The 23,806-nt window shown below is 34.4% G+C and overlaps 1 protein-coding gene across 4 annotated transcripts in view; it reads left to right on the top strand.

The window, feature by feature from the left end:
- The window catches only part of SKAP1 (src kinase associated phosphoprotein 1), a 259,792-nt gene that overhangs the window by 71,228 nt on the left and 164,758 nt on the right, over window positions 1-23,806 (top strand). For all 4 annotated transcript variants that reach the window (XR_005023578.2, XM_036879685.2, XM_057501395.1 and 1 more), the window contains one exon: window positions 323-439. Coding sequence is in view for 3 of the 4 variants with exons in the window: in XM_036879685.2 (XP_036735580.1) it covers window positions 323-439 (117 nt within the window). In the remaining variant the exon portion in view is untranslated. The remainder of the gene's footprint in view (window positions 1-322; window positions 440-23,806) is intronic.

Here is a 23,806-nt window from a genome sequence, read left to right on the forward strand (position 1 = left end):
TTCATTTGGAAATATAAAAAGAAAGAGCATTCATGGTGAGGGTTGTAATTAATGGAGACATAGTATATATGAATACATATTTACATAGTTATGTTTTCATTTTAAGTGTGATAGAGAAGTTTCTCTGATGGCAAAAGTTTTCCCCACTCTAAGTTAACAGTTTCTAAGTTCTAGTTAGTTAGTTGAGTGGAAAATGTTAATGGATAGTGGCATGTCCATCAGGTAAAAGACATGTTTTTTGTGAATACCGGAAGAAATCCACCAAGACCTTCATAAGGATGTCCAAAGTCTGACCTTATTTTTGTTCCCTTTTGTCCCTCAGGGGGAGACCAAGCTGAAAATTTTCTTGTACAGGACAGCTCCGACGATAACCACAGTGGAACTCATGGTCCTTCTCTCACATCAGATGCACCTTTTTTGTCAGATTATCAGGATGAGGGTGAGTGTCATTTTTCTGGATTTTGGGTGATCATACTTTTTACTTTTTGGTGTCTTTGCCTTTTGCCATTTTGAATCAAACAGCTTTCAGTGGGTTCTGTGTATTGGTAATCACTAGTTTGCAAAGAACAACTATTTGTTTCATTGCAGTGCTGATCTTCCTAGGTAATTCAATACTTCTGAAGTTAATGTATTTAGGGAAACACTAATTCTATACTGGAGCAGGAAGACATCATTATTGATCTTTTTATAAGAACTGTAGCTCAAAAGCTAAGAGGGCATTTCAAGATTGCAGGGCCCAGGTTACCATTTTTCAGATTTCTTAGCTTCACTGAGTTACGTGAGAATTAGATGTTTCATTTAATGATTATTGGATTGTTGATTGATTGTGGATTACTTGGGAGTCTTGAGCACATCATATTATAATAAAATATCATTTTTACCCCTGCTTCTCACATACTCCTGACCATTACTGGTGGTGTTCAAGTAGAAGGGGAAGCCACAAGAACCACAATACAAATCTTCCTGTTTTACTTGACAGTTTGGGAATAGGAGAAAGTAAATAATTCAACTGTTAGAAACCTTATTTTTATATTAAAAACACATTGGTATGTTAGAGTGGAGTGTAAAATATACATGAATTTTTAAGATACATAAATGTAAAAATTTTGGCCTGGTGGCTGCCAGTTTGTGGCTCGGGCTCTGATATCCCGAGGGTGGGGGGTTCACTATGACTTTCTGGCATCTGGCCACTTGAACAGAAGGTTTGATCATCACTGATGCACACGGTTATCTTATCAAAGTCTCTCTTGTGCCTTTCCAATGGGGAAAAAGGTAGAGATGCAACTAAACTGAATACTAAATTGGAAACATAATTATTCACTTAGGGATTGGGAGTAAGTTTGGTAAATTATTCCTTATTTCTCTTTATTAGTCTAATCTTTCAATTTATTTTTCTTCTAAATTTCCCTATAATTTTGGCATTTTCCAAGAGTTCATATTCCCTAATTCCCTTCTCTTTTTAAATTATCCATTGATTCTTATTTCATTTAGTCCTTTTGGCAATTCATATAGTCTCCCTTTCACTGAATTGATAACCCCTTTCTCACAACTATGGATTTAGTAACACAGAAACATTTTATTCTGCTGAGCTTTGAATATACTAGCACAATTAGTAATACCCAAGTTTTAGAAATTGGACTTTATAATTTAGGATCTGTGTATTGGTTCAGGTATTACAGTATAAGCATTGTTTGGATTGAAAGCTTAGTAATCACATTCATAGCTGATTAATAATTTCAGAAAATTAACAGTGCAAAACATTTTTAAAGAAACCCCAACCTTTCATTTGTTTTTGATTAATCTAATGCTTGACTGAATTAGAACAATAGTACCTCATTAATCCATAGCTCACTTATTTGGTATTTCCAGCTTTCCCAAACACAGCTGAGAACACTAAGTAAGCCAGAAGGACCTCTAAGTGGAAATAGATGTTCCTGAGTCCTGTGTTAACACTTATGTACCTTATTCTTGGTAAAGCCCCTGAGGTTCTCAGTGGGGATTCCTCTTCTTACAAATTTCTAACCATTATAGTGTTTGGATTTCTCAGTGCACAGTAGAATGAAACATCAAATTAGGAGGAAGGGATAAACAAGTACAAATTTCGAATTATAAAATAAGTTAGTCATAGGAATGAAAGTGCAACATAGAGAATAAAACCAATAATATTATAATATCTTGGTATGGTAATGGGGTAACTACACTTACCATGGTGAGCATTTAGTAATGTATATGGTTATTGAATCACTGTGTTGCACATCCAAAACCAATATAATATTGTGTATTAACTATATTCCAATAAAAAAAGAGGCATTAACAACAAACAGTATTGAGGTAAGAAACAGGAAAACAAAAATTTATATAGAAAACAAAACCTGTAAATTAAACAAAATTTATATAGGAAATCAAAAAACATAGCAGTCTGGAGCCATATTGTATTGTAGAGAGAAATGGCCCAAACTCTCCCCTAAAAGCTCAGTACCTTAATAAGGTAAAACTTCTGAGCTAAAATTTATTGAGCACTTACTAAGTATTTTGCATATAATCGTCATTTAATACTCAGAACAGCCCTAAGAGGTAGATACTAGGATTATCCTCATTTTACAGATAAGGAAACCAAAATCCAGGGAAGTTAACTTATCTAAGATGACACAGCTAGTAAGTAGTAGTGTGATGATTTATACCTACACAGTCAACTTCTAGAATCTGCTTTTAACCAATCTACTATCCTTATCGCTAACCTTATTTAAGTTATCCAAAAAGATAGATTCAGACATTTTGGTCAAAACTATACAGATACACATACACATAGTATGTTTTAAAATGTTGTTATTAAAAATAGTTGAAATCTTAAAAAAAAAAAAAACAGTGTTGAAAGAGATAAACCTTTTATCTAGAAAATTCCAGTGTGGAAACTTTATTTCATAATGGCTCCATATAAGAGAGGTGTTAACTATGTTACTAATATTAACTTCTTACTTAATAGATTTTTATTTTTAATTCTGTGCTTTAAAGTTCAAAGAATACCCAAAGTGACACACAGCCAGTGGTAGAAGTAGGAATAGATTTATTTATTCAAAATTTGATTGTAGGATGATGAGATAATGTTTAAATATGAGTTTCTGCAAAGCATTGAAACTAGCACTGTGCCTAAGTTCCTGATGTCTAATGGGCACAATAAATGTGTTTCCTTTCCCTGAAAAATAAAGATATATACATTTCCTGTGAAATTAAAGAGAAAGTTATGAAGATGTTAACATTTTGAGTTAACTTTATATCCTGTTTAACTAAATGTTGCTATTATAGAAAACAGTAGTACTAGATATGCTACTTATTATTTTAACAAATAGTTACTTAGGTATTACAAGGTAACAGCAATGCACTTTGCTAAGCTATAAGTGAACTATGCAGTTAAAAAGTCAGACATAGTCCCTGCCCTCATGGAGTTTACCATCTCATTGGGAAAACACACTATTAATAACTAGACAAATGAACAAAATATAGTCAGTGTCTTTGTTTGCTGGTGAGATAGCTAAGGCGATCCTTTAGGAAGAAAAGATAGTCCTCTTTAACTTTCTTTGTAGTAACAGTTATTTTAGACTTTTGGAATTCTATCTTTATTAGAAAATGAAAGGTCACTCTTAAACTGTTTCAGCTTTGTTGCCTCCCACCTCCAGGCAGTGCAGTGTCCTAAATGTACAGTTATGAGAGGACACATGGTTTGACCTACCTGCCCATTACATCAGTGATGAGAAGCAATAACTATGGTGCGTGTTGTGTTTGGATTATGTCTTTGTGAAAATTACAGAGGTCTAGAAGAATATAGAAACCTGGCCAGGTACAGAGCAGAAAGTGAAAACCAAGGTCACATACTAAGCCATGCATTAAAAAAAGAGAGCATGTTGCTACCTAATCACTGTTCCTTCTCGTTTTCTTTTGTAACTGCCCTCAGTTGGAGAACAGCAGGCTATATCCTATGGAGAGATGCCCACAAACAAGAGCGTAGCCCCACCATTGGAAATAAAAGCTTGCTAACAAGTAATAACAGTTAGATTTCTAAATCTAGGGAGGCATAGTTTCCTTCATATTGAAGGAAAAAAATTTAGTTTGAAACACTGGATACAGTAACTGTACAAAAGCCAGCCAACTATGAACCTCAAGATCTGATTGCTTTCATTGTCCAAAATATAAGATGGATTTTCATGTGTTAAACTTTTTTCCTTAGTATAATATAGAGGCTCCTATGTACATACATTCTTAAAAGATGGATTGGGGAAAGTGATTGTTCTACAAACAGGGTATAGTGACTCCTTCTGGAAGAGAAAGAAAAAATAAAATTATTTTATCAGAGAAGAACCTAAAATCTGTAATAATGTGTTACTTATGATGTATTATGTATGATTACATACTAACTAAAGAAAGGAGAATGAATGGATTTGGGAAAGCTGTATGAGGAAGAATGAGAATGTTTTTAGAGCTTATTTTTACATTAGGATATTGAAGGTTTGAAAAGGTTCTTATTAATCTCCAGAAAATTAAAAATAGAATTGGAAAATAATGACTTGTAACCGTCTTTGGAGAAAGGCTTGTTGTTGATCAATTTATTATATGCTACTTGATTTAAAAGAAGTTGCAAACCTATTGAAATAACAGTGGCCATTTTCAGCTCCATGCTTTTTCTGAAAAGTATATTAAAAACATATAGTGACTTTGAAAATAAAGAGAATAAGTATTTTTAGCACTTTCTTTTTACATTCCTCTGCTTTCATTTAAATTCTGCAATAAAAGTCAGTGTTGGGATTTGATATTATAAATAATAATAGACTAACTTTTGTTGATTGCTGTTTTATTTCTGTAATAATAATAGGAAGAACTTACTTTTTTAATATCTTCCCTAATGGGAAAAAGAATGTCTTTTTAAACAAAACTATTTTAGTATTATGAAATAAAAATGAAGATTTAATTTATTGATTAGATTTTTGTGGCTGGAATTCTTGTTTGTCTTAAATTTCATCATATCAAAGTTAGAATCATGAAATCTGGCAGCTGGAAGGGGTAATAAAAAGAGGAACTATTTAGTGAGCTACTAAGTGCTTTTCGTGGATTATCTTATTTAATTATTAGCTCAGAGAGGAGGAAGGTCCTGTTATCTCCATTTTACAGATAAAGAAATTGAGGTTTAGAGAAGTTAAATGATTTGACTAAGGATGACGTATCTAATCCATGGCCTGGGGGTTGGGAGTAAAATTCCAAAAGATTCCAAAGCTGCTGCTTTCCGGAAGAGCTGTAATTAGCTCAGCGACGGTCCTGTAAAACACCCACTCTATGGGATTTGTATCTCATTCTCCTTACTGCTTTTATTCCACGAATTTCATGTTTATTTCAAAAATAAATGTATTCAGAGCTAAAAATTATCCCCTAAATATTACTTTAACTGCACCCTACAAAATTTGATTTGCACTATTTTCATTATAATTCATCCCATTCTAAATATTTTATAATTCCTTTTATGGTATCCTTTTTAACCTATGGGTTATTTAAAAGCATTTCTGTATGTGTGTTTTCCTGGTCTTTGTTTTGATCTGTTTCTTTTAGTTTCTAAGTATTTTTAAACATGCTTTAAAATTTTTGACTTCTAATTTTATTACATTATAGTCTAAGAACATAGTCTATATATTATTTAGACTGTTTGGACTTTGTTGTGACTTATTTTGTGGCTGAGTAGTGATAGTTTGTGCTTATGTGCTATGTGCATTCCTGAAGTATTTATTAAATACACTTCTACTATTTTTGTACTTGTAAACAGCTTCCTTCAAGTCTTTTATATCCTAGCCTTTCTTTTATCTGCTGAAAGGATTGTGTTAAAATCTCCCATTGCATTTGTAGATTTACCCATTTTTTCATGTTTCTTTTACATTTTTAAGGTCATGGTATTAATACTAATAAAGAGCTCTAATAGTTTAAAAAGGCTTCCTCTTGTTGAGCTGAAATCCTATCCCTAGAACTTGCACTTATTAAGCTAGTTTTGCCATGTACGTCTATGCATAGCACCCCTTGATGGACTTTATAGCCAATGAAAATAAAAAATGTTCACAAGCCAGTTTGAGACCCCTATTGCCATGAGTCATGTATAAGACCTGATTTTAGGGTATAACTTATATGGTTACACAGAATAAATAAACTGCACTTCTTGTAATGTTTACTGAGGTATGTAAATTGATGATATAATGATTAGTGGTAAATGACTTTACTGATCAGATAAATCTTAGGCCAAATCCTGCTGACAACTTTGGAGGAAAATGTGCATATTTTAGGGCTGATTTACTTGGAATATTAGAAACATTAAAACTATGTGTTTTACAGTAGAATTTTTTGTTGGTCAGACACTGGTATACTAGCAGGACGAAAGAGTCAACGACCTAAAAAGAGTAAGCCGTTTATTTGCTTCCTTCTCACTGATGGGGTCAAGCCCATTACTTTCTTTGTGTGTATTTTTTTTAAATTATGTAACCTTTGTGGACATATTTAGAGTTTTGAGTTCCTTTTTATTCTATGATGTGAAAATAATGAAAGTGACTCAAGATAGTCTCTCAGCATATATAAATATGTAAATAAACACATGAGTATACATACATACAGTCAAACAAGCATTTATCTCATTTTCTTTTTATTCTTCAGACAGTTGCTTTCATCTTCATTGCTCTCAGGTCTACTTTTCTTTAATAAAGGTGCATGACTTCTGTCAGCCCCAATGGGAGTAATGTGTGTGTGTGTGTGTGTGTGTTTAGGGTACACACCATGGAAGAGCACAAAACTTGTTTCCATGTCTGTTTTGGTAGCCATAGAACAAATTCTACTGCAAAACACATACTGTTATCAGTATGGTAGATTTCTGAACAAGTTTCTGTTGGTTTCATGTGAGTCCATCAGATTTCAGATCATTGGGAGAAATTAGGAACTCCATGTTGAGTTAACTGTGATAGGGGTAAGTAAGCTATCACTCAGGATCGTAGTGGCCTCCTTCATGAAGATAAATGTCTTATTAGATCGAAGACATCATGTCGTTTATATAGTCTGGTATAAATCACAGATGAAGATGACAAACTGGGTTTCAAAGTTGACAGTAATTTATATAACTTAAACAAATGATTACCAGGGATTATACATGTTTTGTGAAGAATAAAAAAACAATAACAATTATCTGTCTATGAACTACCCATTTTTCATTCTTTAGCCCAGCATATTGGGCTGCTGGTGTGTGTTTAAACTCTAACCTTCCCTCCACTGCCCAGAAAAGCACTCTTAAATGTGTTGATGGCTGGATATCTTCCATAATGCTTCTTTCACTAGCATAAACTAATTTAACCCACATTTTTACATAAAATCATGGTGTTTTAAAGCTGGAAAAGACTTGGTGATTACCTAATCTAATCTCTGTTTTACTGAAGAGGAGACTAAATTTTTATTAAAGAGTCTAAATGGTCATGTGGCAAGCAAGACAGAGCCAGTATAGAAACCACCGCTGCCCTGGGAGTGGCCTGTCCCAGCCCACACTACGTACCTTCCCCCACCTGCACGATCTCTTTTCAGTGCAGATCTGCACAACTTTGCAGGAGGACTGATCATGGTTCTTAAGCAATCAGTTTCTCACAAGTTTCAGTCAAGATACACCTGTGTCTCTCTTGCTTATGTATCTTATCCTCTTCCCAGAATTATTTAGGAGCAGTACATTTTATAAAGAATTTAAAAGGGCTGCAAATGCTAACAATTAAAATTATGAATAATATATAATAAGTCCCCGAATTGATTTGACTTGGAACTAGTTAGTTATCTTTTTTGGCCTTTTTGTCCATGTTATAGATTTTTAATAGACTGCCATTGAGGAGTTAGTTACTGAATACCTATACTGAAAGCCCTTATTCAATCATGAGTTTAGAGATGGTGTGAAGGATACAAAGAGGCATAGGTATGATTCCTTTCCTTAGTGAATAAATAATCTGGTTGAAGAGAGAAAATTATTAGACACATCCACACACAACAAAGTATATGGTAAATAATCAAATGCTGATTATCAGGGACAGAGTTTGCAGAAAATAAAACAAAAAACAATTGGTTTGACTTGAAGTAGTTTGGAAGAAAGTCAAAATAATATTTGGCCTGCACTGGGGCCAAAGTGTTTTTAGAAGTCTTTTCCAGACTGGGAGTTTGAGCAAAAGTCCATTCTTTGAAAGGTCAAACATTTTATTGGGCTTCCACTATACTGACTCATGAAATAACAGTGGCCTTTTTTAAGTGCAAATAGTTGATTTTTAAGTGAGTGACTTGGCAGATGAGATTAAGCTTTTTCATACCACTTTGAGTATTTTTTGTTTCTCTCCAAATTCTAAACTAGTCAACAAGTTTAACGGTGATATGAAAGTTCTACTGTATGATTATTGAAAAGGTTAGTTATTACAGTGATGGTAAAATGATATGTTTTTATTGCTAATGTAATATATTTATCTGATAGATGTATAAATCAATCAGAGGTGGGCAGGGGTTATATATCTTTGAATGCTGTTCATTATAAAATCTTATATATCATGCTTAATTACCTCGTTCTTAGAATCTATAAGTGCATTATAATTAAGTACAACATCTGCCGTGTGGATGAACACTGAATCACCTGATGGTTATCTACCCATTACTTTCTTTGTGTGTTAACACACACACACACACACACACATATTACTCCCATTGGGGCTGACAGAAGTCATGCGCCTTTATTAAAGAAAAGGGCAATCATGTCTAATGTTCTAGAGTTCTGGATTCTCAGGTATGGTTTTAAACACAAGACCATCCTTCCTCAAGCTCCAAAGTTGTTGACCATTTTTACCTCAAAACTTAATACTCACTTAAATGTGAAAAAATATTGTTTAAGCATAAAACTTTAAGACTAAGTATATAGTATAACTTATATAAGTATAAATTTAAATTTATACTTAACACATGCACACATGTATGTTAAATATATATATATATATTTTTTAACTCTTTGTGCTTTGATGATCTTTTTCTGCTAGTCATAAATCTTTTGGCCTGTCATAGAACTTTGATTTTTCAAGTGAAAAGTAAATGTTAATAATGCTGTTTGAAACAATGCTAAAGCCCCTGTTAATCTAGAATATTATAATGGTCTACTAGGGAAAGATTGTTGAATTTACAAACTATATTACACTTAATGCTCTAGACTGCCTTTATGACTTTGAGTGAAAGGTTTTTTTTTTGTTGGGCTGTAAGTAACTCAAGCCCACATACACTAGTGGGAAAGAAAGATTATACAGAGTGGTTTTTTTGGCTTGTAAAATTGGGATTTACAGAGGAGTTGTTCCTTCATGGAAAGTTTTGGTTTCACTTACAGAAGCCTTTATCCAATCTGCAGATCCATTTATAAAAACTGTTAGGACATAGCTTATAGTGTGTACTGTATTTTAATGTAATGCTCTGAAAGATAAACATCATTGTGATGGTTAATTTTGTAATTGTGTTATTTTGTAATAATACTCCAGTTTTTGTTTTAATCAACAAAACATAGGGTTAACTGGGATCACGAGCTCTCCTCTTTACAAGTGATCATTATCGTCATTGAAAGACATTTATGAATGTCCAAGAACATAGTTGGGCTTACAGATTGTCACAGCTTAGGGGAAAAAATCACTTGAGTTATCTAATCTAGCCCTTCTAATGAATTCACATCATTCTTACTAATATCTCATTTAATTAATTATCAAATGTAGCGATTATGCTTTGTATCCTTCCTCTGTAGGACATCTTTCCCGCCCAACTATTATTACTAATTTATTCTTCATATCTAACCTAAACTTTTCCTTCCTTAGTTTCAGGCCATTGCTCTTTTCTATACCATCTCCTGAGACTGAATAATTCCCCTAATTCATTTATATTGTTACCTTTAGAAGGTATTTAAAGACTGTGAACATTTATCCCCAGAGTCTTCACTTTTCCAAACTACATAAATTTCAGTTCTCTGAATCCCTGCCTCACTCTGCCCCTGTCATACTTTCTAGTCCTTGGGTATTTTATCACACTCCTTGATATTTTCCATTCCAAGGGTATCACCTAACCAGGAGAGCTGCCTTTTGGGGAGGGAAGTGCTAAAGCATAGAACCTCATATAAACCACTAGAAGATGCCTAAGTGTTTATTTGATGTTGGTACTGGTGATCATCTGGTGGGCATGCCAGTGTAGTGCTTGCTTTGGCATATGTTGGGATATATGTGTATTTTAATGCCTTAAAGTATTATGGCCTGTTGTAATTGAATGTCTGTAAAGTAGCAGTTAAGAGGGTTTTATAGACCTTAGAAGCGATCAGTATTCTTTAGCCCCCTCTTGTGGTGAAAGAAAATACTGCTTTTGGACTTTTCTGGTTTGTTTTGTTTTAGTTCGAGAGGAAGGCTAAGGATATGAAAGTTCTCAGCATGTGGCATAGGCAATGAATCTAAAAATGTTAGAGTTATATGTGTGTGTGATCAGGTGCACACACATTCAGATGTGAGACATTCCTCTCCTTTTCTTTGATTAATGCCCTAAAAAAAGTAACAGATATTACTTTCTACAGCCATCATTTCCACGTATTCTTATTACATCAGTCATGAGGACAAATAAAATAAAACCATAATCTGGACGGTTTTATATTCCTAAACAGAAAAATAAGGGAGGCTTGGATATGAATTTTAAGCCATATTTAAGGTCCTTTTTTCTTTGCCATTATAAATGGATGTGATTAGCATTTCTAACAGATTTAAACAGATATCCTATATCTTCTATAACATATTGGTTTTACCACCTTTATAATTTATTATTGTAACATTCCTCTATGGTAAAGCATTTCAGATATTCATAAAGATCCAGTAAGTGCAAACAGCTGAAGGGAAGACTGAACTGGCATGCAATGAGTTCATGTGAACTGCCTACGGAAAAACATTCTACAGGTTAGCACAAAATTATGTTTGTTTTTCTAGGTGTTCACTAAAAGTAACACTTCTTTCTTGGAATAGTTGGTCTATAGACACGAACCAATAAAGAGTTGCTATTAATATGCCTTACATGGCAATCTCCTAAGTGAAGACATTAAAATTAGACACTGCCCCAAGTAGTTTTTTTCTAAGCTACTCAAAAAACTAAACTTGAGTAATGGTTAAGATAGATTGCCTTTATGCTCAAGTCACATTGTTATGAAGATAATGGGGTCCTATCTGGCAATTCTGAGAACTATGGAAATAAATTTGAGGCCATGATTTTTAATATTAAATATTTTTTCCAAAAGGGAATATTGAATATTGCACTAATTGAGGAATTGCAAGAGAAGAATGGCACAGACATATTAGAACAAAATGAAAAAGGATCAGTCACAGGTGAAATGAGTGAGAATATTGTAATGATTTAAATATTAAATAGAAAATTGGTGGTTTTGACAAATTCTCTTTTTTCTCCCCCTCTTGAAGAAATGATAAAAGTTATTTTTTAATAAGGAAATTAATTGAGTTTATGTGCTTCTCCCTTAAGATGTGTGAATAAAATTTTAATCTGTTATTTATAAATTTTTAGTATTGATATTTCTCTGAGTACCTGAAGACAAAATTTAACAAACATCTTAATAACAGAGTGTTTATGGATCTTCATGGGAAAAATCTGATTTTTATGTTTTTTAAAAACAATACTTTGACAAAACATTTTCAAGATTTATCTGTTATTAGGTTAGGCGATCTTATACAACCCAATCTGTGATCTGGGTCAGGTTTCTCAGGCAACTGTTGAATCTTTTTTTTTCATATAAAGGCTGCACTTTTCATGAGGCAGACTACACTGGATTTGCATAAAAACTTTAGAATATTCTTATATGAGTAGAGAAGCAGAAAGTGGTTCTTACCTGTGCTATTTACTACCTTATGTATTTCAGTTGGTTTGGCACCAAAAACTTGCAACTGCTCTTGGATACACATTCTTTGACTATTGATCTTAAAATGTGCATATGTATATTCACAAAGCTCTCTGAAATGTAGCTTTCTTACTTAGAGATGTCTTTACTTGGCTACTGGGGAAAGATTTGTTTTAGAATAATTATTTATTAACTCAAATTTATTAATCAGTTTAAGAGTTTATTCTTTCATTTAGAATTAAAATAAAGAAAATTACAATGACCAATTTCTTGGATGATTACTGTTAATAACATTATAAAGAGAAATTGCAAAAGTTTGACTTTTGTAGCTATAAGGAGGTATGAGAGGGTCTGTTGGAGTGTCATGGTCATTGTCTAAGTATAGGATAGAAGAGATTTTCCTAGGAAACTATATCTGAGTTCTTATTAAGTATCTTCTTATAAACAGTTATTATTTTCTTTATCATATCACTGAAGCTGAAATTAAGGCAGATTATTTCTTTCTTCCTTGCTTTTTCATTCCGTATGTGCAAATGCCTTCAGCTGTGCCTTCTAAATTTTCCTAAGGAACACTAGGGAGCTCTTCATGTAGAATCTTTTGTGTTTGCCTCTTCAAAAAGAGCAAATTTATTTAGATCTTATAATATTGTTTTTTAAGTGTTTCCCTTAATTTGGAATTCATTAAAATTCCCTTTTCATTTAGGATGAGTTGCATTGAAAAGGAGCCAAATAAGGAAAGCTTCTTACTGCTTTTTTTACTTGTTCAAATCCTGCTTTTCAAAAAAGCAGGTTCTTCCTGCTTTTGTATTTGTTCCATGGATAAATTATTGAACTGTAATATAATTTAACTCTAAATATGTTAATGTTTTAAAAAGATATTTCATTTAGTGTTAAGAGACAATACATGTAGTTTGTCTTACCAGTGGAAAACCATTTTTCAACTATATAGGAAGTCCCAGCTTTATCTCGTTGAGAGGGAAAGGTAAATGCATGAAGAATGACTTTGCATACTGGGTGCAAAGAAATTTGGAACAAAAGTTGGAAAAGTTGATATTAATTCTGTTTCAGTTAGGAAGGCAAGGTTACTCCACTAAATACATCTAGCAAAAATAAATGGGGACAAACTTGTGAAGGCACATGAATTTGTGAACTTTTAGGATGTTTATGTTTTATATCTGATGGTAGCCTTCATCATTTTTGCTGTTTCTTATATTCTTTTTGCTTATTTCTTAAGGGGAAACTGCTGGAGTGGCACAAGTGGTGATTCGGTAAATTTTAACAGCCAAGTTAGTAATTACAGCACATTTTGCAGTTCACTCATGATTGTTACAGTATAATATGCTATGTGTTGGAGTCATGATTGTTACAGTGTGAATCATTTATGCAGAATATCGCAGAGATCCTGGTTTAACACTGCAGAAGCCAGACCTAAAAAGTTTCGCAGCTTTAAGTTTACTTTATCTATATATACTAGGCAAAAATTGAGTTCTGTCTGATTCAGTTATAATGTTCTTTAAACTCTTACCCACTCACAATAATTCTAATATAGTCTGCTTTTCAGTCTAAGTGATTTAAGAGCATTCTGGGTATGATTTTCAACATATGGCAAAGGTGTAAAATTAGGAAAAGATTTCTATGAAATTTTTTGCACACTCTGCTAAATGAATTATTGTAATTCCAATACAGAATTTAAAAAAAGAAAAAACCTAAAAAGCAGTATGGGTTTTATTTTTCCCTCAATCCTTTCAGCTCTCATAAATGTCTCCATGAAAGCTATATCTGCAGGGTTAGAAAAGAATATATCCTATAATATTTACCTGATCAGGAAGATTTTTTAAATGTGGCATCTCAATGTGAGATATTGACTGAGGTGGGCTGGGAAGTTTACTGGCCTGGCAGATAGAGCAGGTCTGCAGTAAATCCATGTGGTAAAAAATCCCTGAGAAGTTTTTTATTAAGAAACTTTCACTATCTCTTTAAAATGAAATATGCTGGTCATTTTATTTTTAATAATAAAAGCAGATATTTTATGTTGTTGTCTGAGTCAGATTCTGAAATGTCTTTTAATGAGTTTGTTATATGAAAGTTCCTGGATTTCTAAGATGCTAACTTAAATTATCAGTCCGTAGTCCAGCATGTCCAGAGAACATGTGAAAATAAACGATAAAAATAAGCCTATTCAGTAAAAGTGAGAATAAAAATTTAAATTTAAAGCCAGAAAATCTACATTCAGAGAAGACTTAATATTGTTATCCTTTTATAAATGTTATATTATAATAATATAATAAACTCTACTGAATGGTAAAATTAAAGAAAAAATATTCCTAAATAACAAGTGTAATTTTAAAAAATATGTGTAGTTTTTAAAAAACAAGCTAAAATGATGGAGGTGAATTTTTAAAATTACAGGTTACATTTCTACTTACAGTTAAAAAGAGCAATGAATAATTTAAAACATAATGTGAGGAGACTGTTAAGTGGTATACAGTTTTACTGGGAAGATGAATTTAGAAATAATATTTTATATAGAAGCTCACAATTAAAGTTTATAATTCATTGAGAATTAAATATTGAAGATGGTGCCTACCTTTCAAAAAGCTCCATGCTCAATGAATTTATGTTTCCTTCCTTGTGTTTTACTAATGAGTCCTTCTTTATTTTTGCATAAAAGCTAGTGTTTAACCCAAGTAGACTTTTAAAAGCCTTATACAACTAATTTAAAACTTTTTTATTTAATGAGGAAAGAGCAGAGGTTAACAAGAGATATATATCTCAAATTGGTTTCTGGTTGCTGATGAAGAAAAGCTACATGTTTATATGCCCTATCAAATTAAACTTAATTAAAAATATATATATACTCAACACCACAGTAACAAAAACAAATCCTTAACTTGCTGGGACCCTATGTCCCACTCCACAATTTCAGAAGAAGCAGCTAAAACAATCGGCATCATTCTTCATCTAGATAATGCTTTCTCTGCAGCTAATAGCTCCTTGTTCATCAAGGAAACGAATGTGCATGGAGGTGACACGCTCTTCACCCACTGCTCTTTGTTCTAGGGTCCCTCAGACTGATTATCAGCCCCGGCACTGACAAATATCCCCCCAAACTTTAACACTATGTTAAGTTGAGTTATGAGGTTTTAAGGTTACACTCCTCTGGCTGAAGGTTGATTGTCTCTGAGAGATAAAGGAATTGTACTCAATGATAACAGAATCCTTTATCTCTTGCCATGGGATAATCCCAGTTATTGAACTCACAGCTCTCTTTACTTGGTTACTTGGTCACTCTTTTTTTTTTTCCTTCTTCTTTTCTGGGGGATGACTGGATACTAAATCGGTGATTCACCACCCTCCACCTCCCCCAAGGATATTTTAGAAAGACCCACAAGCATTCCAGCAGATGAAGGAACAAGAGAACTCAAGCAAATAGAACAGTTCCTCTAAATATGCTCTCGTTTAACACCGATGACTAGGGAGAGTCAGTTCTTCCGGCAGCATGCATGTGTGAGATGGTCTGAGGATTCGAAGTGCTTCCCTTCTCCTTCTCCCAGACCTTCAATTTCTTATGCATATATTTAATCTGGCTTTTTTAAAAATCACTTTAAAGTTGTAATTTTTGGATTATGTTGTGAAGGCAGAAATCTCAGACTTGCTGTCCGGGCAAAATTTTAAGCTGCAGCCTTTACTAGTGACAGTGACCGTGATAGTTCTATATGCCAGTCTTTGCAGTTCTAATCCAGCATACCCTTCCATAAATGCCTTTATAGTAGTAAAAACTATGGAGTAATTGTATATTAAGCCTGTCTGATGAATTACGAGTACTCAGTTTTTTTCTCTATATCATACAAATTTGAGAGAATTATAATGAGTGGAATTGATAATACCATAGAGAAAAGCTTTAGTTTAGCTGCATCCTAAGAATACTAGAGAAAGCCCTATTTAGGGAGAAGTGTTTGAACAAAGTATAAACACCATCCTACTAAAGATTTATTAGCCTGACCTTCACTATCAACAGCAACAAGTTCTTAGCAGCTAACTATACTGAATACATGGCCCTCTGTAAGGTGAATTCATGGTACCTGCTTTCCATAGTAAGTTTTTTGAATTCCCAGACATAGTGTTTTACACACATTATCTCTAATTATCATACCTACTGTGCAGTGTATTATTATTACTCCCATATTACAGATGAAGAAACTGAACCTCAGAGAGATTAATTTGCTCAAGGTCCTCAGGTAATAAAGTGTCAGAGGCAGGATTTGGACAAGCCTCTTTCCATCCAGAGCCCCTAGTTTTTCCAATATGCCCCACTGTCTCACAGAAAGGGAAGTAGTGATTGTTGTTACTCCTCCATTTAGTTGTGTACACTGTTAAAAGGAAAAACTAGAGACTCTGGAGTTACTTGGGAAAGCAGTAGTGTATTAATAATGTCTGCCATTAACTGAGCATCTACCCTCTGGCAGGCATTATGCTAGGCACTTACACAATTTCAGTCCAATATTCTAAAGCTAAAGGGTTTCTAATTTCAAAGCTCATATCTCTTCCAGCATACCACAGTGTCTTCCAAGGTTGTAGAGAAGAGGGAGAGGAAAGGGGCTCTGGTAGAACAGTGCTGTCCAATAGAACTTTCTACAGTGATGGAAATGTTCTAGAATACTTACACTGTCCAATAGAATAGCTACTACCATTTGTAGCTACTGAGCACTTGAAAGTGTGGTTAACAAGACTAGAAAACGAAATTTTGTAATTTAAAATTTATTTAAATGTACGTTTTTAATAGCCACATGTAACTAGTGGCTACCATATTGGGGAGGATAGCTCTAGGACAAAAATGACTACTTCTTAACTAGATAGTCAAGACAACTTGAAAATAGTCTCCCAGGAACTTTTTGAAAGATGGATTGGATGGAAGTTGGGTGGACAAGGAGAGAAGAAAGGAAGGCCAGGGCACAGGCTGTGGCCGAGAGGGTCAGAGGTGTGAGGTAGGTGAATAGGCAGAAGGGCCCTCAAGTAAATTCATGTGAGAGCCCAGAGGAAACAGGATGTGGCGTGGAAGAAGGGAAGTGACCTCGCAGTGTTTTGAAGAAGAGCATTAGAATCCATAGTTAATGGATTTGCACAGATTGAAAGGTAAATAAAAATCAGCATTTTTTTTTCAGTATTCACCCGCTGTAAATCATTACTCGACATTTTGATGAGTGGGTTTGGAGTGAGTTGTTTAAATGGTACTGTGATGTTTGTGTATAGTAGAAGCTTACACGCCTCTCATCCTATAGGACTCACAGAGCTCCTGCGTCTTAGGGCTCTAAGGTTTCGGACTGGGGCCGGGAGGCCATCATTTATTCCTTCACAAGTATTCTTTAAGTCATGTATATCATTTCCTTGTTTCAACTCAATGCTGTATCTAACCTTTTTGAAGAAATTAATTCTCCACGACACTAAAATATTTTTCATTATGAAAGTTTTTAAGCCCCTGCTAATGAATAATGCTTGTCACAAATTCATATGCTTTTGTAGCACTTGACACTTTAAAAATCTTGTTTGAATGCATTGCCCCATTTAACCCTCAGAAATCTCATGAGTTTGTCTAGTAGGTGAGGAAACTGAGTCTGAGATTTATCTGGGATCGTGTATAGAAGCTGGAATCCAGACAGAAGCTGGGTTTGCAGGGTCTGAGGTCTCTGACGACGCTCTCACCAGGGTTGTTTTCCAGCCTTTAGCCACCTCTGCACTGGTAACTACAGATCTCCTAGTGAGCTGTCATACTTTCAAGTATGGGTTTCCATTTTCCATTTTTCAAGTTAGGAAACTGAGGCACAAAAACCCAAACATGAATCATTCAGCCTTTGGGTCCAACGGCCAATTTGCAGGAATAACAGGATAGAATGTGTTGAACTGCCTGAAAGTTTGTAATTGGCAAAGTGAGGACAGTGGGAAACTACCAACTGAACATCCCAGGTTCTTCAGTGGATAAATGATAAGGGAAGTAGGGTTGAGGGCAACATGTAGATTAAAAGAAACAAGACATAACAATTTTTTTTAACATGGGCAACATTTGAAAAAGAAAATAAAATAAAAGTGCAGATGTCTTTGAACCCCAATCTGAAAACTATGATTTGTTTTCTGGTCTATCACTTAGTCTCTTGAACTTTATGCCTTTCTGTACTAAAATTGAAAGAGTGCTCCATTAATTTAATGTTTAGCAGTCACTTTGGAAAATATGTATTTAAACAGTTTTTAAAAGAAGTAAGTAAATAGCTCTTTTTTTTACCCTAATTGTCCATTCTGAATGGATATAAACCCTGGGCTCATTCGGTTTTTCTCATCACACACCTTGTGGTGACCACTAAAAATGGTTCTTTGGAAAGAAAGCATTTTGGGTTAAAGGGCTTTATAATAAGTTCCTAGTATTCTATAAATCTTGATAATGCTCAACTTGATGGTCATCAGAACAAGGAATAATCTAGAAAAAAGTGAGGAGAAATTATTGGAATTCCAAAAATATTGAAAATATGTTGTTATTGCCCTGCTCTGAATTCTGGCCTACAATCAATATAAGAAAACAAACATTAAAAGAAAAAGATTTCAGACATAAAAGGAGATGCAAATACACTGTGAGCTGCGATGTCCCGAGTGTTCAAAGATGGCTTAGATAAGCCATTTAAAATAAAATCAGTTCTTCACTTACAGAGGTGCTGAGTTTATAGGCAAAAAATTATCCCAATGAGAGACAACTGTGCAGATACTATTGCCAGTTAATTCTGAAGCTCCAGAAGATTGAAGAACCTGAGCCATTTGACCTGTAGAGTTTCCCACAGACTATGATAGTTCCTTTTGTTTTTGTCATCTCTGTTTCCCGAGCTCTGAAACAAATGAACTTACCAAGGTTTCAAGAATAATATGGGACAGGAAGATTTTGACAGGTATCGTAATTAGTCTGGCCCATACTAAAATAAACAGATGCATTTCCCTCCATTATTGGGATAGTTATGGCAAGAGCAAGATGTATGTACAAAGATGTTCATATTTCGGGTTGTTTATAATAAAGGTGGAATTATTGATGCCTTACACCTTTGGAAGGATTATGAAGTGTTATAACATGAGTATAACATAACTGTTTTCAAGTTTTCCCATATGTTACTTGGTTGGAACTTGTAGATCTAGGTTGTTGACACAAAAAGATGGTATGTGTGTATGTGTGTGCACATTTTTAACAATGCAAAATGTGTTTGTGTGCATTAATGAAAATTTTCCCTTTTAAAATGAAAGCTATTTATATACTTAAGACTTGCTTATAAATATCTAGTAGAGCTTATTTTGCCAAGGGTTCTAAAGTAGAAGGTTAAAGTTTGGAAATATATGTCTTAATTTTCCTTTCCATAAATATTACTAATGAACACTTCCCACTAGATTATACTTTAAAAATCCTGGACACTTCCTATATTTGTTTAACACCTATGGGTTCTTGTACAGCACATTGTATCAAGAATTGAAATCTGATAACAAGCTTGCAGCATTTTCTGTAAGAAAACATGGGAAATTCTGACAGTAATCTCTACATTCATCCAGCAAACATTTGTTGGTGCCTAATGTGTGTCAGACACAGCCAGGCACTGGCTCTACAGCTGTGAAAAAGACAGGACCCTTGCCTCCAAGAAGCACAGTCAAGTTGGAAAGATAATATTTGAAAAATTTCACAACTTAGTAGTAAACACTAATGAGGAACATAAATGGTGTTATGAGAGCATAGTGAAGGGAGCAATAACCACACCTAGAAAGGAAACTGTAGATCAGGAAAGGCCTCTCAGGTGGTGATATTTGAATTATGTCTTAAAGAATCAGTAAGAATTTATTGGGCTGACAAGGCTTGGGCAGCAATAAGTGAAAATCCTCAGGCAAAAATAAGGAAATGGCCACAAGCTGCAGGTGTGTGTATTGCTTAGTACAATCCTTCCAGAGGGAAATTGGGGGAAAATGTATCCAAAACCTTAATTGTAAATGCCCTTTGACTTAGCAGTCTAACTTTAAATGTACTTTAAGAAAATAACTGTACATAAAGATGCTTAAGGATATTCATTGCAGACCTGTTTTTTAAAGCACAAAATTGGAAATACATTAAATATCTAAGCTACCCCCATACGGTAGAATATATGCAACCATCAAAAGTGATATTTGTAGAATATTTAATGACTATAGAAAGATGTTTGTACTTTATTAAGTGAAAATGTAAGGTTATAAGACAGCACATGCTTTGAGCTCCCACTTTTTGAAATATGTATGTATGCAAAGAAAAAAAGACTGTAATGTTCACCAAAATTTTTGACATGCTTTTATATCTAAATTCCACATAAAGAACATTAACTGTTTTTAATAATAATAACATAAGTATTATTTACATACTTAAAAATAAGCAGTGAAAGTTATTTTTCAAAAATCTTGAAAATATGCAGAGCCCTAGGCCCAGAAGTTTCATTCTAGGAATTTATGCTAAGCAAATAAGCCAGTATAGCTCCTAGTATATCAAGCAATTGGAAACAACCTAAATATCTAGTTACATGGGATTAGTTTAATAAATTACAGGATACCATATGATGGACTGCAGTGCAACCATTAAAAATCCTGTTGTCAGTAGAGGACTCATTATTGTCATAGGCAATGTCCATGATATATTAAAGGGGAAAAGCAGGATACAAAACAGTATGGGAAGGGCATATTCCAAAATGTTAATAGTAGGCTTCTCTGCATTATGATATTATGGAGTTTTTTTCTTTTATGTGTTTCTGTATTTCCTAAGTTTGCTGGTTTGACCATGTTACTTTTTAAAATGAAAGGTCTTTCTTTTTTTTTAATGAGTGTCCTATTGTGACATTAAACAAGTGTCAACTTATAGCTGAGGACATGTGAATGTCCACAGTGACATGAGTATATATAAGGAGCAAACAGAGCAAGCACAGCATGTGTTTGTGAAGGGCTGGATGCCCTATAAAACATACCAACCAGACCTGGGAGACTCCTCCATCCTGTCCCTGGGGCGGTGTTAGGGCAGCAGACATCCCAGCACCCTTGGTCCCATTTGGAATCTGCATTCGCTCAACATCATTCCTCTCACCCCTCTTTTGTCCAGGCCTTTGTATGTATCTCCGTCTTCATTGTCTCTCTTAAAGGTAGTGATGATGCCTAATCCAACTTTTCTTACTCTCCAGCACCTGGCATAGTACTTTCCACATAAAAATGCTAAGTAAATGCTTGTTAAACAAATTTTAAAATAAAGGATACAATACCTTTTATCATAATGCTTCCAATTTTGTGCCCTCTTTGCCCAGAGCAGCCCATTAGACTAATGTCCTCAAGGATCGCTTTCTAATGATCTAAGTGAAAAACTTCTCTTTGGTTTTAATTATTGAATGTCCATAATCCATTAAGTATAATTTAGGTCCTGTGAGTAAAATTTCCTGTATATTTTCCTAGTACTGAAAAAACATTAGCTAACACTTAGCTATACTGGGACTCATCTGCCATTTCTCTGCTCAGTGATTGATGCAGTCTTGTGAGGCTTTTCTGCAATTTGTCCACATTAACTTGATTTCTTTCTCTCTAGCTTTGTTTTACTGTTGTCTGAAAGTGTAGTGATTTCACTATCCTCCCTCTTCTGAGTTGTGATAGGCTCTACCAATTGTGTATCAGCATCCATTTCATTTTACTTCTTACTTACAGAACCTTGATTTTGTCCCCAGTGGCCATAGGCCCCCCTGAAAACACTTGCCTTCTTAGACAAACCTGCAGTAAGATGGCCTCAGGACACAGATCTGGTCATCAAAGGTATAAGGTGAAGTGGACACTAGAGAAAAGTGTCCATTCCAAAATAAAAAGCTGATAAAGTCTTTTGTCCCTCTTGTCTTCGCCATTCCATTTATTCCTTTACCTTCTTCCTGACTAGAATACAGACTTGTTGCCTAGAGATATAGCAGTCATTTGCTCAGAGATTTTGTGAATTGCCCTGGACACAACCAATAAGTAACAAAACTAGAAGAATACATATATCCAGGCCACTCTTTCCTTTATACCTTGGGCGTAATCTTTTTTAGAGACTGTGCTGATTTTGCCTGTCCCCCACCCCAAATAAACCACATTTCAAATGAAAATGGTCTAAATACAAATGCATAGTTCAGTGAGCATTTGAGTGCCTTCCTGTGTAAGCTCTATGCCCAGAAATAATGGGGAGAGCAAGACTATCCCTAGCTTTCAAGTGGCTTACAAATAGATTTATGTGCAAATGCAGTGAAGGTAGAATATGGTGATTCTGTAATGTGTTAAGATAACAAAGCATAAGATCTCACAAAATTATACAGAAACCTCAAGACAGTAGTGGGCTTTGAAGTAGTCAACAGTTAAAATGAAGGAAAGGTAATTTCATACAGATAATGAAAATGAGCAAAGATGTGGTGACTTTCTTGGGTAGGTTTGGTAGTTGGGTGCGGCTGGAACATGTGCTGCACAAGTGGGAACAGAAGAAGACAAGGCTGCAAGTATTTTGGGTACTAATTGTGAAGACTGTTTAAAATTTATTTTGTAGGAGGTAGTCAGCTATGAAAAAAACTTTAATCATGAATTGACATGGTCAGATCTATGTTTGGGGAGGAAGAGAGCAATAGAGACAAGATCAGGAGGCTTTTGGCATAGTGTCAGTGAGCAGTGGAGAGGACCTCCATGACGCTGGCAGGGGGAAGAAGAGGGATGGATGCAGAGAGCATATGACCTTCAAAGATAATGAGACAGAAGGATGAATAAGACACCAAAGATCATTTTGTGGTATACTGTTCCTTAGAAATCCTTTTAAATAGAAGTGGCTAACCGTCTGTCTTGAACAAGTTACATGTTTATATCCAGGAAGGTAAGGAATTGACCCAAATGATTTCTTGAGGGACCATTCTCTGCTTTTGGGTAAATGGAAAACATGTACAAATGGGTAGCTTCTTCTACAGTCTGGTTGGATTCTTGGTTATCTGCCCCTTGCTTTTTTTCTCTCCGTCCTGTTGTAGACTGCTAAGTATATTACCGATCAGTATGACATCCTCCAAAAAAAAAAGGGAAATTCTGAGACCTCACATGCCAGGGGTTCTTTATCTGGATGCCTGCCATTGGCTTGAGTAGCCCAAGCCTGAATATACAGATTTCCACTAGAAACAGAAAATATTAGACATGTAATGAGCTCCATAATCACTACCTTCTACTCCCTGGCTAGCATGATAATAGTTGAATGAATTTCTAGGTATCCATGAATTTTACTTATTACTGTTCTTTATTTCCCCAACTTTATTGAGGACGAATTGATCGATATAATTGTATATATTTAAAATGTACAGTGTGATGATTTCATTACATATGCATTACCAAGATCAAGATAATAAATACATCCATTACTTCACACTCAACTCTCTCTTTTTTGTGATGAGAACACCCAAGGTCTATTCTTAGCAAATGTCAAGTACACAATAGCATGTTTTATTATTGCTTTTTAAACTGTCATTTTTACTGATTGTTATTGCTTTTTCTTTGATAAAAATCTTTGCATTAATTTTCTTCCTGACTGTGTTTCCTTTGCCTTAATAAGATTTTTAAGAAAAGCTTACTTTCTTTTCTAAATAGCAGTAACTAATATTAACTATTACTGTTTTTAGGAGCTAACAAAGGTCAGCTCTAATAATTTACTTTTATTTCAGTGTGTGGGCACTATGAATTTCTATTTATAAGTGTGCTGGGCACTATGAATTTCTATTTATAAGTGTGCTGGGCACTATGAATTTCTACCATGTTACAGGTTTTTACAGCAACCTTATTTTCAGGACAGTAAAGGAAAATTTTACTTTTGAA

This window comes from Manis pentadactyla, chromosome 4 (genome assembly GCF_030020395.1).
Source record: "Manis pentadactyla isolate mManPen7 chromosome 4, mManPen7.hap1, whole genome shotgun sequence".
Lineage (NCBI taxonomy): Eukaryota > Metazoa > Chordata > Mammalia > Pholidota > Manidae > Manis > Manis pentadactyla.